This window comes from Schistocerca cancellata, chromosome 6 (assembly GCF_023864275.1).
Source record: "Schistocerca cancellata isolate TAMUIC-IGC-003103 chromosome 6, iqSchCanc2.1, whole genome shotgun sequence".
NCBI lineage: Eukaryota > Metazoa > Arthropoda > Insecta > Orthoptera > Acrididae > Schistocerca > Schistocerca cancellata.
In genome coordinates, this window is record NC_064631.1 from 115,177,248 (window position 1) to 115,194,614 (window position 17,367).

Genomic DNA, 17,367 nt, shown 5'->3' on the forward strand with positions numbered 1-17,367 from the left:
AGGAAACTAATGAAAAATGTATTATTTTTTTAAAGTTTGGTATTTTAAATCACAGTTTTTGTGTAAAATTTTAGTACAGTTGCAATGAACCCACTGTCAAGTGTCTTAATAACTTTATCATTATCACAGAAGATGACTATCAGTATTAATGATTTAACAGTTATTCGTGAATCTTAGGTCTAAATTATCTTCTTATGCTACTCTGTCACACATGAGAAGTATTTACCTAAACAACAGAGAAGAAATTTTACTTATGAGCTAAGACAATGGTAGCTTGCAGTTGATTTTCTTATTGTTGCATGGAATGATGGTTATTCACGTGAAGGTCCTTCTAATCAGTTGTGTGTGTTACTTCAATGTTTCCACTTGAAATTTATTGACATTGTTGCAGCACTGAGCTCTGCCTCTCTCTTGATGGTTTCTTTCTCCATTTCTTGGTCCATATCCATCTGACAACTTCCATGGCAAAAAATCAGTGAACAATGCCAATTTATATGCCATGTCACATTCTTTATAGTGGAAACCACTATGAAACATGATGTCAGTGGATGCAGTTGTTGCTTACCTCTGCAATATGAAGTAGAATAGATTAACACACACACACACACACACACACACACACACACCTGGTCACCACCGTATCGGGGCACTAAGGCCTGACTGTCGTGAGCAGTGATTGCGGTTGGTGTGGATAGTGGCGATACAGAACAAGAGTCAGGTATGGAGGGTGAGGGGTAGTAGAATAGGCGTGAGGGAAAATGCTGTAGTGCTGCTTGTGGGAGTGTGCAGTGATATGGTGGGGACAGGATCGTGAGTTGTTAGGTGCATTGTTGGATGGCTGTGCTGGTTGAGGGAGGAGAGGGTGGAGAGGAGAAAAACAGAGAAGGTGAAAGGACTATTCAGGGATAGCAGGTGTGTGTTAGGCTGGAGTAGAAGCAGGAAAGGGCATGGAGGCAGCTGGGGACAAGGCCTGGTGAAAGCTGAGGCCAGGGGTTATGGGAATGAAGGCTATGTTGTAGAGAGAATTCCCACATGTGTAGCTTAGAAAAGCTGGTTTTGGAGGGAAGAATCCAGATGGCATAGGCTTTGAAGCGGCCACTGAAGTCAAGCACACTGTGATTTGTGGCATGCTCGGCAGCTGTGTAGTTGCACTGTGTCTTGCTCACAAATGGATAGATAGCTTGTTAGTCATCATGCTCATGTATAGTACTGCTCAATGGTTGCAGCTGAGTTGATAGACAACATCTCTGCTATCACAGTTAACCCTGCCTTTGATGTGGTAGGAGATGCCTTGACTCAACTGAATTAGGTAGTGAAGTGAGGTTGAAGGGCACAGGTCATGTATCTGGGTCTATTACATGAATTGAGCCATCGGGCATGGAGTTGGGAATAGGGATGAAATAGTGATGGACAAGTATATTGAATAGGTAGTGTGGGCAGCAGAATACGATTGTGGCAGTGGTGGGGAGAACATGTCTCATTTCAGGACATGACAAGAGGTAGGAGTACCCTTGTGTGGAATACGATTCAGTTCCTTCAGTCCTGAGGGTACTAAGTCATGAGAGGGACACTCCTTGCGCCATTTGTGGGGGATGGTAGGTGACTGGAGACAAGGTGCAGAGGGTCTGTTTGTGGACAAGGTGAAGACGGCCTCAATGATACCTTCGACATATTTGGAGAATGACTGCTTCTTACTGCAGATATGATGGCCACCAGTGGTAGGCTGTATGGGAAGGCTTGGGATATGGAGTGGATGGCAGCTGTTGAAATGAAGTTATTGTTGGTTGTTGGTAGGTTTGATGTGGACAGAGGTACTGATGGGGCCGTCAGTGAGGTGGAGGTCAACATTAAGGTAGGTGGCTTGTTGGGCTGAGGAGGCCAGATGAGGCCAATAGGGAGGAGAGGTATTGAGGTACTGGAGAAGTGTGGATAGATTGTCTTCACCTTTATTCCAGAGGATGAAGATGTCATCATTGACTCTGAAGCAGGTGATGGGATTTGAGATTCTGGATGACTAAAAGGATACCTCTAAATAGCTCACAAGTAGGATAGAATAGGATGGTGCCATGTGGATGCCCATGGTTGTCCCACATACTTGTTTGTATGTGACACCTTTAAAGGAGAAGGACTTGTGGGTGAGGATATAGTTGGTCATGTTGACCAGGAATGTGTTGTAAGTTTGGAGACAGTCTGCTGATGGGCAGCAAGGTCATTGAGGTATGGTGATGCTGGTGTAGGGGAAGGTGACATTGCAAATGACAAGCAGGGCACTGGATGGTAATACCTGTAATGCTGCCTACATCACCTAAGTGTTGAAAACATACTATAGTGCAGCAGTTGTCCATTAATACTCTTAAGGAGAAGATACTTACCAGGAATCATTGGACTCGCTAGGCACATTCTAGTGAGCACTTTCTTCAGTACAAAAAATTATGGTTTCATAACTACCTTGCAGTTAAGGATGATAAATCGTATGTTTTCTGTGCACGAGCATGGTAGGTGTTCCAACTACACACATCAAAAAAAGTTTTGCATTACCTTGGTTCTGAGAGTTCCGGAACCTATTCAGAAAGTTGGAATAGAGATAAAAATAAACATCATTTCCACCCTTTTTATTCCTCATGAAAACCACACACTGCATATTGTACCACCATATAGCAAGACCTTCAGAGATGGTGGCCCAGATTTCTGTACGCACCAGTACAGCTAATACCCAGTAGCATGTCCTCTTGCATTGATGCATGCCTGTATATGTTGTGGCATACTATCCACGAGTCCAAGAAGGCACTGTTGGTCCAGATTGTCCCACTCCTCAGTGGTGATTCAGCATACATCCCTCAGAGTGGTTGGTGGGTCACGTCATCCATAAACAGCCGTTTTCAATCTATCCCAGGCATGTTTGATTGGTTTCATGCCTGGAGAACATGCTGGCTACTCTAGTCGAGCAATGTTGTTCTCCTGGAGGAAGTCATTCACAATATGTGCACGATGGGGGTGCGAATTGTCATCCATGAAGACGAATGCCTCGCCAATATCCTGTCGATATGGTTACCATGGACCTTGCCGTTGGTGGGGAGGCTTGCGTGCCTCAGCGATACAGTTGGCCGTACCGTAGGTGCAACCACAACGGAGGGGTATCTGTTGAGAGGCCAGACAAACATGTGGTTCCTGAAGAGGGGCAGCAGCCTTTTCAGTAGTTGCAGGGGCAACAGTCTGGATGATTGACTGATCTGGCCTTGTAACATTTACCAAAACGGCCTTGCTGTGCTGGTACTGCGAACGGCTGAAAGCAAGGGGAAACTACAGCCGTAATTTTTCCCGAGGACATGCAGCTCTACTGTATGATTAAATGATGATGGCGTCCTCTTGGGTAAAATATTCCGGAGGTAAAATAGTCCCCCATTCGGATCTCCGGGCGGGGACTACTCAAGAGGACGTCGTTATCAGGAGAAAGAAAACTGGCGTTCTACGGATCGGAGCGTGGAATGTCAAATCCCTTAATCGGGCAGGTAGGTTAGAAAATTTAAAAAGGGAGATGGATAGGTTAAAGTTAGATATAGTGGGAATTAGTGAAGTTCGTTGGCAGGAGGAACAAGACTTTTGGTCAGGCGATTACAGGGTTATAAATACAAAATCAAATAGGGGTAATGCAGGAGTAGGTTTAATAATGAATAAAAAAATAGGAGTGCGGGTTAGCTACTACAAACAGCATAGTGAACGCATTATTGTGGCCAAGATAGACACAAAGCCCATGCCTACTACAGTAGTACAAGTTTATATGCCAACTAGCTCTGCAGATGATGAAGAAATAGATGAAATGTATGACGAGATAAAAGAAATTATTCAGGTAGTGAAGGGAGACGAAAATTTAATAGTGATGGGTGACTGGAATTCGTCAGTAGGAAAAGGGAGAGAAGGAAACATAGTAGGTGAATATGGATTGGGGGGAAGGAATGAAAGAGGAAGCCGCCTTGTAGAATTTTGCACAGAGCATAACTTAATCATAGCTAACACTTGGTTCAAGAATCATGAAAGGAGGCTGTATACATGGAAGAAGCCTGGAGATACTGACAGGTTTCAGATAGATTATATAATGGTAAGACAGAGATTTAGGAACCAGGTATTAAATTGTAAGACATTTCCTGGGGCAGATGTAGATTCTGACCACAATCTATTGGTTATGAACTGCAGATTGAAACTGAAGAAACTGCAAAAAGGTGGGAATTTAAGGAGATGGGACCTGGATAAACTGAAAGAACCAGAGGTTGTAGAGAGTTTCAGGGAGAGCATTAGGGAACAATTGACAGGAATGGGGGAAAGAAATACAGTAGAAGAAGAATGGGTAGCTCTGAGGGATGTAGTGGTGAAGGCAGCAGACAATCAAGTAGGTAAAAAGACGTGGGCTAATAGAAATCCTTGGGTAACAGAAGAAATATTGAATTTAATTGATGAAAGGAGAAAATATAAAAATGCAGTAAATGAAGCAGGCAAAAAGGAATATAAACGTCTCAAAAATGAAATCGACAGGAAGTGCAAAATGGCTAAGCAGGGATGGCTAGAGGACAAATGTAAGGATGTAGAGGCTTGTCTCACTAGGGGTAAGATAGATACTGCCTACAGGAAAATTAAAGAGACCTTTGGAGAGAAGAGAACCACTTGTATGAATATCAAGAGCTCAGATGGCAACCCAGTTCTAAGCAAAGAAGGGAAAGCAGAAACGTGGAAGGAGTATATAGAGGGTTTATACAAGGGCGATGTACTTGAGGACAATATTATGGAAATGGAAGAGGATGTAGATGAAGATGAAATGGGAGATAAGATACTGCGTGAAGAGTTTGACAGAGCACTGAAAGACCTGAGTCAAAACAAGGCCCCGGGAGTAGACAACATTCCGTTAGAACTACTGATGGCCTCAGGAGAGCCAGTCATGACAAAACTCTACCATCTGGTGAGCAAGATGTATGAGACAGGCGAAATACCCTCAGTCTTGAAGAAGAATATAATAATTCCAATCCCAAAGAAAGCAGGTGTTGACAGATGTGAAAGTTACCGAACTATCAGTTTAATAAGTCACAGCTGCAAAATACTAACGCGAATTCTTTACAGACGAATGGAAAAACTGGTAGAAGCCGACCTCGGGGAAGATCAGTTTGGATTCCGTAGAAATGTTGGAACACGTGAGGCAATACTGACCTTACGACTTATCTTGGAAGAAAGATTAAGAAAAGGCAAACCTACGTTTCTAGCATTTGTAGACTTAGAGAAAGCTTTTGACAATGTTGACTGGAATACTCTCTTTCAAATTCTGAAGGTGTCAGGGGTAAAATACAGGGAGCGAAAGGCTATTTACAATTTGTACAGAAACCAGATGGCAGTTATAAGAGTCGAGGGGCATGAAAGGGAAGCAGTGGTTGGGAAAGGAGTGAGACAGGGTTGTAGCCTCTCCCCAATGTTATTCAATCTGTATATTGAGCAAGCAGTAAAGGAAACAAAAGAAAAATTCGGAGTAGGTATTAAAATTCATGGAGAAGAAGTAAAAACTTTGAGGTTCGCCGATGACATTGTAATTCTGTCAGAGACAGCAAAGGACTTGGAAGAGCAGTTGAACGGAATGGACAGTATCTTGAAAGGAGGATATAAGATGAACATCAACAAAAGCAAAACGAGGATAATGGAATGTAGTCAAATTAAGTCGGGTGATGCTGAGGGAATTAGATTAGGAAATGAGACACTTAAAGTAGTAAAGGAGTTTTGCTATTTAGGGAGTAAAATAACCGAGGATGGTCGAAGTAGAGAGGATATAAAATGTAGACTGGCAATGGCAAGGGAAGCGTTTCTCAAGAAGAGAAATTTGTTAACATCGAATATAGATTTAGGTGTCAGGAAGTTGTTTCTGAAAGTATTTGTATGGAGTGTAGCCATGTATGGAAGTGAAACGTGGACGATAACTAGTTTGGACAAGAAGAGAATAGAAGCTTTCGAAATGTGGTGCTACAGAAGAATGCTGAAGATAAGGTGGGTAGATCACGTAACTAATGAGGAGGTATTGAATAGGATTGGGGAGAAGAGAAGTTTGTGGCACAACTTGACTAGAAGAAGGGATCGGTTGGTAGGACATGTCCTGAGGCATCGAGGGATCACAAATTTAGCATTGGAGGGCAGCGTGGAGGGTAAAAATCGTAGAGGGAGACCAAGAGATCAATACACTAAGCAGATTCAGAAGGATGTAGGTTGCAGTAGGTACTGGGAGATGAAGAAGCTTGCACAGGATAGAGTAGCATGGAGAGCTGCATCAAACCAGTCTCAGGACTGAAGACCACAACAACAACAACATGGTTACACTATCAGTTAGAGGATGGCATTCACGTATCATACAGCCATTACAGTGCCTTCCATGACCACCAGTGGCATACGTCGGCCCCACATAATGCCACCCCAAAACAACAGGGAACCTCCACCTTGCTGCACTTGCTGGACAGTGTGTCTAAGGCATTCAGCCTGACTGGGTTGCCTCCAAACAAGCGTCTGTCAATTGTCTGGTTGAAGGCATATATGACACTCATCGGCGAAGAGAATGTGATGCCAATCCTGAGCGGTCCACTTGGCGTGTTGTTGGGCCCATCTGGACCATGCTGCATGTTGTCGTGATTGCAAAGCTGGACCTCGCCATGGATGTTGGGAGTGAAGTTGCGCATCATGCAGCCTATTGCACACAGTATGAGCCATAAAAAGATGTTTTGTGGCTGCATGAAAAGCATTATTCAACATGGTGGTGTTGCTGTCAGGATTCCTCCGAGCCATAATCCGTAGGTAGCAGTCATCCACTACAGTAGTAGCCCATGGGCGGCCTGAGCGAGGCATGTCATTGACAGTTTCTGTCTCTCTGTATCATTGCTTTGGTTCACTCCAAGACGACTGGACACTTCCCTTGTTGAGAACCCTTCCTGGCACAAAGTAACAATTTGGACGCGATCGAATCGCGGTATTGACCGTCTACTACAGACAACATGAGTCATGTACCTTCTTCCTGGTGGAATGACTGGAACTGATTGGCTGTCGAACTCCCTCTGTCTAATAGGTGTGGCTCATGCACGTTTGTTTATATATTTGGATGGGTTTAGTGACATCTCTGAACAGTCAAAAGGACTGTGATGCAATATTCACAGTCAACGTCTATCTTCTGGAGTTCTGGAAACCAGGGTGATGCAAAACTTTTTTTGATGTGTTTATTAACCAAACAGGAACTGTGTCCCATCTCACAGGTAATAGAGTCCCAGTATAATTGTGTACGCAGTTGGTATTGCTCTGCGCCACTGTCTCCTGTATAGTGCATTTCCATGTCTATGCACTCTTACAGCCCCATTTCTTGTGTTTCACATGAATTAATGCAGTGTTTAAGACACTGATCTCATGTTTGTGTGGAATTGTGATTAAATCAGTGTCTCATATTCTCGATTTGTGTTTTCTGTGATTTCGCTGCAATACCTTACGTGACCAAAGAGGCGATTCCTTGAGTAATGTCACATCATATAATGAGAGCGATAGAAAAGTAAAATATAAGTTGTTGTAGGTTTACATCATCATCGTCATCCACAGTTTGCGTGGAGAAAAAAAAGAAAAAAAAAAAAGAAAAAAAAAAGGCTCTCACAATTAAAGCTTTCAGACATTAAGGTCTTCGTCAACAATACACACACACACACCATTGGATGATGAGAGTGGGGGGGGGGGGGGGGGTAAGGAGAAGGTTGGGGCAGGGAAGGGGAGAGATAGTATGATGGGGGTGGCGGACAGTGAAGTGCTGCTGGTTGGACGGAGGGCAGGGGAGTGATTGGGAGGGAGGGAGGGGGGAAGAAGTAGTGGAAAATGAGAGAAATAAAAAGACTGGGTGTGGTGGTTGAATGACAGATGTGTAGTGCTGGAATGGTAACAGGGAAGGGGGTGGATGGGTGAGGACAGTGACTAACTAAGGTTGAGGGCAGGAGGGTTATGAGAACGTAGGATGTATTGCAGGGAAATTTCCCACTTGTGCAGTTCAGAAAAGCTGGTGTTAATAGGAAGGGTCCATATGGCACAGGCTGTGAAGCAGTCAATGAAATGAAGGATATCATGTTTGGCAGCGTGTTAAGCAACGGGGTGGCTCACTTGTTTCTTGGCCACAGTTTGTCGGTGGCCATTCATGTGGACAGATAGCTTGTTGGTTGTTGGTTGTCATGCCTACATAGAATACAGCACAGTGGTTGCAGCTTAGCTTGTAGATCACAAGACTGGTTTCACAGGTAGCACCACCTGTGATGGAATAAGTGATGTTAGTGACCGGAATGGAGTAGGTGGTGGTGGGAGGATGTATGGGACAGGTCTTGCATCTAGGTTATTACAGGGGTATGAACCATGAAGTAAAGGATTGGGAGCAGGGGTTGTGGAAGGATGGACGAGTATATTGTGTAGATTCGGTGGACGGTGGAATACCACTGTGGGAAGAGGGGTGGGAAGGATAGTGGGCAGGACATTTCTCATTTCAGAGCACGATGAGAGGTAATCGAAACCCAGGCGGAAATGTAATTCAGTTGCTCCAGTCCTAGGTGGTACTGAGTTACGAGGGGAATGCTCCTCTGTGGCTGGATGTTGGGACTTTGGGAGGTGGTGGGAGACTAGGAAGATAAGGTACGGGAGATTTGTTTTTGTACAAGGTTGGGAGGATTATTACGTTGAGTGAAGGCTTCAGTGAGACCCTTGGTATATTTTGAGAGGAACTGCTCATCACTGCAGATGCGACGACCACGGGTGACTAGGCTGTAAGGAAGGAACTTCGTGGTATGGAATGGGTGGCAGCTGTCGAAGTGGAGGTATTGCTGGTGGTTAGTTGGTTGGATATGGATGGAGGTACTGATGTTGCCATCTTTGAGGTGGGGGTCAACATCTAGGAAGGTGGCTTGTTGGGTTGAGTAGGACCAGGTGGAGCAAATGGGGGAGAAGTTGTTGAGGTTCTGGAGGAATGTGGATAGGGTATCCTCACCTTCGATCCAGATAGCAAAGATGTCATCAGTGAATCTGAATAGTAATGCAAAAGAAAATAGTATCAAAGGAAAACAGCACTGGGTCAGATTCATTGATTACACCAGCTCTTCTGAATTGCAGGTGGAAACTTTCCCTGCAATACATCCTACGTTCCTGTAACCGTCCTGGGCTCAACCTTCGTTAGTCACTGTTTTCACACATCCACCTCCTTCCCTGTTCCCATTCCAGCAGTACACAGTTGTCATTGCACCACTACACACAGTCTTTTTATTTCTCTCCTTTTCCGCTACTTCTCCCCCCCCCCCAACCTCTCCCCTGCCCTCCATCTAACCTGCAACTCTTCACTGTATGCCATCCCCACTACACTATCCTTCCCCCTCCCCACCCTAGCCCCCTCCTTACCCCCCTCCCCCCAAATCACCACTCCCTGCATGCACTGGTGCTGCTGCTCGCAGTGTAGTTTCAAAACTGCAGTCATTTGTGTGTGTGTGTGTGTGTGTGTGTGTGTGTGTGTGTGTGTGTGTGTGTTCAGCCTTAATGGATGAAAGCTTCAATTGTGAGAGTCCTTTTGTTGTGCCTGTCTGCGACTCAGCATCTCCATTATATGGTGAGTAGCAACTTCCCTTCGCATAATATTGTTACATTCCATCCTGGATTTTCCATTGTCTGAGAAATTTCCAGCTATTTATGAGAAATTGTGATTCATTATTGAGCGGTGTGTACCTGCCAGACAAGAAGAAATAGCTTCTGAAGATTTCAGTGTAGATTTTTTAAGTTTCTGGCAGAAAAAAGTTGAAATATTATTTGGCTGCTTTAATCTGATTCCAGTAGTGCACTTGTCACCTCACACAATCTTTGCACTTAAAAAACTTATGTATACCCCATTGTTAAAGCACTGCTTGACCGTGATTAACAACTAGTGAAAATGAACAGTGTAGCATAAGACACCTCTGAAACCTCTTCATACAAAACTGTGACATTCATCTGCTTAACATAGGTCAGAGTTACTCTTCATAGGTAACATAAATGTTAGAACAACAGCATCAGAAGGATATTATTGGTGATGGTTTGCAATACTGTTTATTGCAAAAGGACTCTTTCTTAATTTTAGGAAAAATGATAAATTAAAAATAAATGCAGAATATCCAGTTCTGTACAAGGAAAATGAAAACATTGAAAAATGTAGTAAGTGGAGTGATTGGGAACCACTCATAAAAATCTGAACAGTTTGAAATATAGTCTACCTTCTCACATATATTAAGTTCAGCAACTTCTATTCTCTGTATAATTGCTATTTTTAAAAACAGGCAAAAATATCTTAATATATTTTTAATGTTACCTTTCTTTCATGTTTTACAGCATAATTTTTGGCCAACTCTTAAAAAGAAAATATTAATTATACAAAAGTGTGAATAATATTTAGTGTTCACACAACCATTTTATAGATGTGTCTTCAAGGAGTTAGTCTTTTCTAGCTTTTATGGTAGGCTATATGAAGAAATAATTAACTACAAACTAAACAGAGACAATCAGGCACAGACACAACATAACAGGAGACTGCAACAAGCAAATCACAAAATACAAGTTGAGACTAGCACGCAAGCCCATCACAAGCAAAAATGGATAACTCATAAAAAGAGAATCCATATCAGAGGCTAGTCAAAGTGAGTCACACACCTGATAGTCCCAAGTAGATGTCAATACTCGTACACTACCGCCCATTAAAATTGCTACACCAAGAAGGAATGCAGATGATAAACGGGTATTCATTGGACAAATATATTATACTAGAACTGACATGTGATTACATTTTCATGCAATTTGGGTGCATAGATCCTGAGAAATCAGTACCCAGAACAGCCACCTCTGGCATAATAACGGCCTTGATATGCCTCAGCATTGAGTCAAACAGAGCTTGGATGATGTGTACAGCAGTCGCACATTTTCTGTATCCAGAAAGGCCCGTACAGGACCTGCAACTTGAGGTCGTGCATTATCCTGCTGAAATGTAGGGTTTCACAGGGATCGAATGAAGGGTAGATCCACAGGTCGTAACAAATCTGAAATGTAACGTCCACTGTTCAAAGTGCCGTCAATGCGAACAAGAGGTGACTAAGATGTGTAACTAATGGCACCCCATACCATCACGCCGGGTGATAAGCCAATATGGCGATGTCGAATACACGCTTCTAATGTGCGTTCATGGCAATGTCGCCAAACACGGATGCGACCATCATGGTGCTGTAAACAGAACCTGGATTCATCCGAAAAAATGACGTTTCACTATTCGTGCACCCAGGTTCGTCGTTGAGTACACCATTGCAGGCGCTCCTGTCTGTGATGCAGTGTCAAGAGTAACCGCAGCCATGTCTTCGAGCTGATAGTCCATGCTACTGCAAACATCATCAAACTGTTTGTGCAGATGGTTGTTGTCTTGCAAACGTCCCCATCTGGTGACGCAGGGATCTAGACGTGGCTGCACGATCTGTTACAGCCAAGCAGGTAAGATGCCTGTCATCTTGACTGCTAGTGATACGAGGCCGTTGGGATCCAGCACAGCATTCCGTATTACACTCCTGAACCCACCAATTCCATATTCTGCTAACAGTCATTGGATCTCGACCAACGTCGCGATACAATAAACAGCAATCGCGATAGGCTACAATCCGACCTTTATCAAAGTCGGAAACGTGATGGTACACATTTCTCCTCCGTACACGAGGCATCACAACAACATTTGACCAGGCAACGCCGGTCAACTGCTGTTTGTGTATGAGAAATCGGTTGGAAACTTTCCTCATGTCAGCATATTGTAGGTGTCGCCACCAGCGCCAACCTTGTGTGAATGCTCTGAAAAGCTAATCATTTGCATATCGCAGCTTCTTCTTCCTGTCTGTTAAATTTCGCGTCTGTAGCATGCCATCTTCATGGTGTAGCAATTTGAATGGCCAGTAGTGTACTATTGAGACATAAGTGAAATAGCTGACTAACAAAGTTTGTTGACTATAAGAAATCCATACTCCCCACCACAGCTGGTGGTAGTGCTACCAGTGACAAGACTGCATGATTAAACCAAAGAGATTTCTCTTTTGATGTGCAATTTTGATTTTCTGAACTGATCCCTCTCCTCTATAGTTCCTTTGTGGCAGCTACACTCCCGGCATATATCATTGGTGGTGGTTGGTATTGTCAGGATACACCACTGCATATGATGGTACAACAGCACTCCAATGTTAGATGACATTGCTGGAGATAGGGGCAGCTGAGATTGTAGTAGAAAAGTGTATTTGCCTCCTGAGTATACTGGTGAAGGTCTGGGCACTGAGATTCCGTGAACAATACAGTGCCCACTACCTAACCTGGGCAACACTGTAGAGATTCTGCACTGTTGTTAATAGACCAACAGCATCTTGACACAGAGTGCCCTTTTTTGCTGCGACAGTAGTGGTAGTAAAAGTGTCCTGCTGCATAGGTCCTAAGATGTGGTGTGGCAATGGCAGCTGCTAGTACTGGAACTGCGTTACTGGCCATTGATGCAATACTACACAATGGCATCCCTGATGTCACCTGTGATGGCAAAAATGACAGCTGCCGCATTGTGGTGGAGGTGCTTCCAGTTGCAGAAGAATTTGGCGAAGGGGTGGTGATGGGCAGCTGCACTGTTGTGGTCCACCATCATAATCCTGGCAGCAGTGTTTGTTGCAGTGGAAGGGTTGCAATGTTATCATAATCTGGTGTTCCACAAAGAGATTGGTGGTACTGATACATTTGATAAAAGGATCGAGATGATTAAAATGGCCATCCCATTCCTTCCACCAAGGATGAATCTTTGGTAGTACGAGGAAATTAAACTGGGTATTCCACATGTGAGACAGATATACTGACCATTCAGCTACAGAAGCAGACATTATTCTTACAGCACGTAGATAATTGTTACTCTTGATAAATAAAAATGTAGTTATATGATAATAATAATAATAATAATAATAATAATAATAATAATAATAATAACAGACCTAGAAGCACTCAATACACTTACACGATCACAATGCCACAAATATAGAATACATCACATACATTCAGCAACAGAAAGATTCACATTAAGCAGAAAGGAAGGTGGAAGGGGATTTATAGATATAAAAAACCTACATTATGGACAGGTAGACAATTTAAGAAAATTCTTTCTAGAACGAGCAGAAACTAGCAAAATACACAAAGCAATCACTCATATAAATACATCAGCTACACCATTGCAATTTCATAACCACTTCTACAACCCTTTAGATCACATAACATCAACAGATACAAAGAAAGTAAATTGGAAAAAGAAAACACTACACGGCAAGCACCCGTATCATCTAACACAGCCACACATAGATCAAGACGCATCCAACACATGGCTAAGAAACGGCAATATATACAGTGAGACGGAAGGATTCATGATCGCAATACAGGATCAAACAATAAACACCAGATATTACAGCAAGCATATTATTAAAGATCCCAATACCACAACAGATAAATGCAGACTTTGCAAACAACAAATAGAAACAGTAGATCACATCACAAGCGGATGTACAATACTAGCAAATACAGAATACCTCAGAAGACATGACAATGTAGCAAAAATAATACAGCAACAACTTGCCATAAAACATAAACTAATAAAACAACACGTTCCCACATACAAGTACACACCACAAAATGTACTGGAGAATGATGAATACAAATTATACTGGAACAGAACGATTATAACAGATAAAACAACACCACATAACAAACCTGACATCATACTCACCAATAAAAAGAAGAAATTAACACAACTAATTGAAATATCCATACCCAACACAACAAATATACAGAAGAAAACAGGAGAAAAAATTGAAAAATACATCCAACTGGCTGAGGAAGTCAAGGACATGTGGCATCAGGATAAAGTCGACATTATCCCAATTATACTATCAACTACAGGAGTCATACCTCACAATATTCACCAGTACATCAATGCAATACAGCTACATCCAAACATATATATACAACTACAAAAATCTGTAATTATTGATACATGTTCAATTACCCGAAAGTTCCTAAATGCAATATAACATATACCATACAGTTACAAGGAAGTCACGCTTGACCGAGGTCCGCGTCACGTTCCATTTTTAACCAGACTTAAGTCTGAGAAAAAAAAAGTCAATAATAATAGTAATAACGCTGTGATAGAATAATCTCTAGGTCAGTAAAATGTGATGAACGAATGAGTGAATGTCACACGACTTCAGTGTCACAAATGTTCAATGAACTTTTAATTCTGAATTACTTTCAGGACGAGATGCATCTAGAGCCTTTGTCACTGGAGAGTTCACTGAAAGTGGTTTGATTGATGAAGTACTGGATTTGTCACCAGAAGAATTAAAAAGCTTATCAGACTGGGCAAAATTTTATCAAACACAATACAAGTACAAAGGTGCGATAGGAATAAGTATATTTAATTTGTAAGCAGTGTTACATGGAGGTAGTGTTGTTAAACACACTTTTTTTTTAGGTAAACTCCTTGGGCGGTATTACGATGCTGATGGTAAAGCTACACCATACTTACGTGAAGTGCAGAAAAAGATCAAGCAAGCAAAAGCCAGAGAAGCTGATACAAATAAACTGAAGCTTATGTTTCCTCCATGCAATGTTGAATGGAGTCATGATACAGGAAGTAGAGTTTGGTGCTCAACAAGAAGGTTAGTTGTGAGCACATAGGTGATTACTGATTCACACATTTTATTCACACATACTGTTCTCCAGTGATTTGAACTAGAGTGAATTACATTTCATGAAATAATGGCAAAAAAACATCGACTTGCGGCAACCTGCTCTAAAGAAAAAAATATATTTTTAATTATGTCCAGTCAGTAGATGATGGGAGACACCAGAACAAAACAAAGACAATCCAGAAACATGGTTAATGTTTCAAACAGAAAATTCCATTCAGAAAAACTTAAAATTTTAATGAATGGCCAGCACTTAACTTCTTAGATGTTTTTCCTTTAGGGAGGAACAAGGGATTAGTGGAGGTAGGTTGGAGAGGAGTGTGGTGGTGTTGGTGGGGAGGTCATGCGGACTCCAGGTTGAGAGGTATCCACCTGTTGTAGAGGCAAGGGGAGACAAAGATTTAGGAGAAGGTGCCAGGTAGAGTTGGACAAAGGTGAAGGATAAGGTACCAGGTAGCGTTGGAGATCAAAGATTGTACATTGGTAAACTTAATGTGAGCTATCATTTCACAAATGATAGAAGGAGGAGACTAAGATTAAAGAGGAAGAGAAAAGACAAGTAGAATGAAAATTCAAATGAGATATGAGAGGGAACGGGACAAGAGTAGGGAAAAGCCATTTAAAAATGCAAGAAAGAGGACCAGTAAAAATAAATAGAATTTTGAAAGAAATTCTACTGATGGTAAAGGGGGGCATGTTGTTAAAAACTACTTTGCTACCAAATCAGCAGTCCTGTTTTCTACACAGCAAGTTTACTCATTGATTCCAAGTCGATTACTAGACAAGAATATGGTTGGGAACATGTGTAATAATTTTTCACAGTTTTTGTTTGTAATGCATTTATTCTTATGGTGGACACCTTCACTAGATCTTGAGCATCAGACTGTTTTCTGGGAAATATGAAACATAAGAAAAATCGCAGTATTCATGTATGAACATTAGAAATATAATCACCTCCCTCTGGACTTGGCATCTATTTATGAGGCATACTATTTATAAACAGCCAAATCATTTTGTAAATATGTACTTTTAAATAATTAGTGAGATTAATTTGCAAAAGTGCTGTTCTCTGTAAATGAATAAGTTATGCCAACCACAAGTTTTAATTAATTTGGAAATTATTACTGATTGGAGAAATAATGTTGATCATAATTAATTAGCTGCATTGTAGGTAACCATCTACCACAGTAGTACCTGAACATTATACTGTACCATTATCTTAAGAAGAATATTCCTTTAGTATCATTTGTCTGTCTCATAGCATCAAAATTGTAACTTCTAACCATTCTCCCATAGCACTTCACCACAAAGAGTGTTTTATTTTACTCCTACAGTAAGTGTTTATTAATTTTTGTGTGACAGTATCAGAGCTCCTTCATATCCAGTCTCTTGTATCACTATAGGAACTTAATCTATGCTTTTTTTAAAAAAACTGAAATTACTCTTTATAAAAGAAAATAATTTCTGATTCCTTCTGAACTTACTAAGATATCATCAAATAAATAAATACTCTTCTGTTAGTCGCAACTTTTTATTATAGTTCCATACAATATGTTTCCCTGTAACAGCATCATCAGATCTGTGGGACAAAGAACTTGCATTAGAATGAATTGAACAAACATTTATAAAATAACAATACTTAGAGTAATTGTGGTAAGAGGTAAGTTTTTTACTTACCTTGTGGACACACAGTATCTTGTCAGTATTTAACATCTTACTCCACACGAGAGGCCAATCTGGCTGTCACCTTGTGGTGCATTACAAAGTAAACATTTTCAGTCACGAAGTGGCTGAAGTGACTGCTTTTATCAGATGTGATTTCCCTTATAATTGTAATATGAAACAGTTTTTCACCTCTTTAAATATTATAATTACGGCCTAAACATGTGGCGCTATAAAACTCATTATCACTTTACAGTAGATGTTATTGTGCATCCAAAATGTGTAACTTGACTCACCATTACAATACAGTTTTATATAAATCAAAACTACAGTTGATACATGTACAGAAGAAACATGACTGCATTATTAATAACATAAGCCATAGCTAACAGTGTTATGCATCTGTATAGAAGAAAGGAACTTTAGATCCAAAGTGACATCAATTTCCCCTTGGACGTTAACAGGATTACCAGATTGAACTAAACATTCATAACCAATATCCACAGTAGATCTACTGAGAAGAAGTGGGCTCCATGAATTTCTGTGAATTGTGTAAAATGTAAATTTGAAAGGAAGTTCAGGTGCTACAGTTTCAATTCATGCCCTCTATCACTGCTACCAGTGTTTACGATCTACAGTGTGTGTTGTGTGTGGTGTAAAGCATATACACTACATACATGGTTAGTGTATGTAGTTGTTGCAACTGTATCATGTCAAATTTGAACACAAAAGTCATTAAAATATGCTATTGCAAAACCTTTGTTCTATTTCCATGTGATATCTCTGTCATAGCACGTCACCTGCATGAAAAGTGTATTTTCAACATTTCGCAAGATGCTTTCACGCTATCTGCATGCCCATCACTGAAGGGCCACTCCCCGTCTCCACACATCCAGTAGGTAAGCTCATTTTATATGTGTTAGTGTGG

The 17,367-nt window shown here is 41.4% G+C and overlaps 1 protein-coding gene across 1 annotated transcript in view; it reads left to right on the top strand.

The window, feature by feature from the left end:
* Positions 1-17,367, top strand: part of LOC126191427 (neuferricin) — a 53,514-nt gene that overhangs the window by 23,295 nt on the left and 12,852 nt on the right. Inside the window, exons 2-3 of the mRNA XM_049932304.1 lie at positions 14,342-14,482; positions 14,561-14,747. Coding sequence (XP_049788261.1) covers positions 14,342-14,482; positions 14,561-14,747 — 328 coding nt within the window. The remainder of the gene's footprint in view (positions 1-14,341; positions 14,483-14,560; positions 14,748-17,367) is intronic.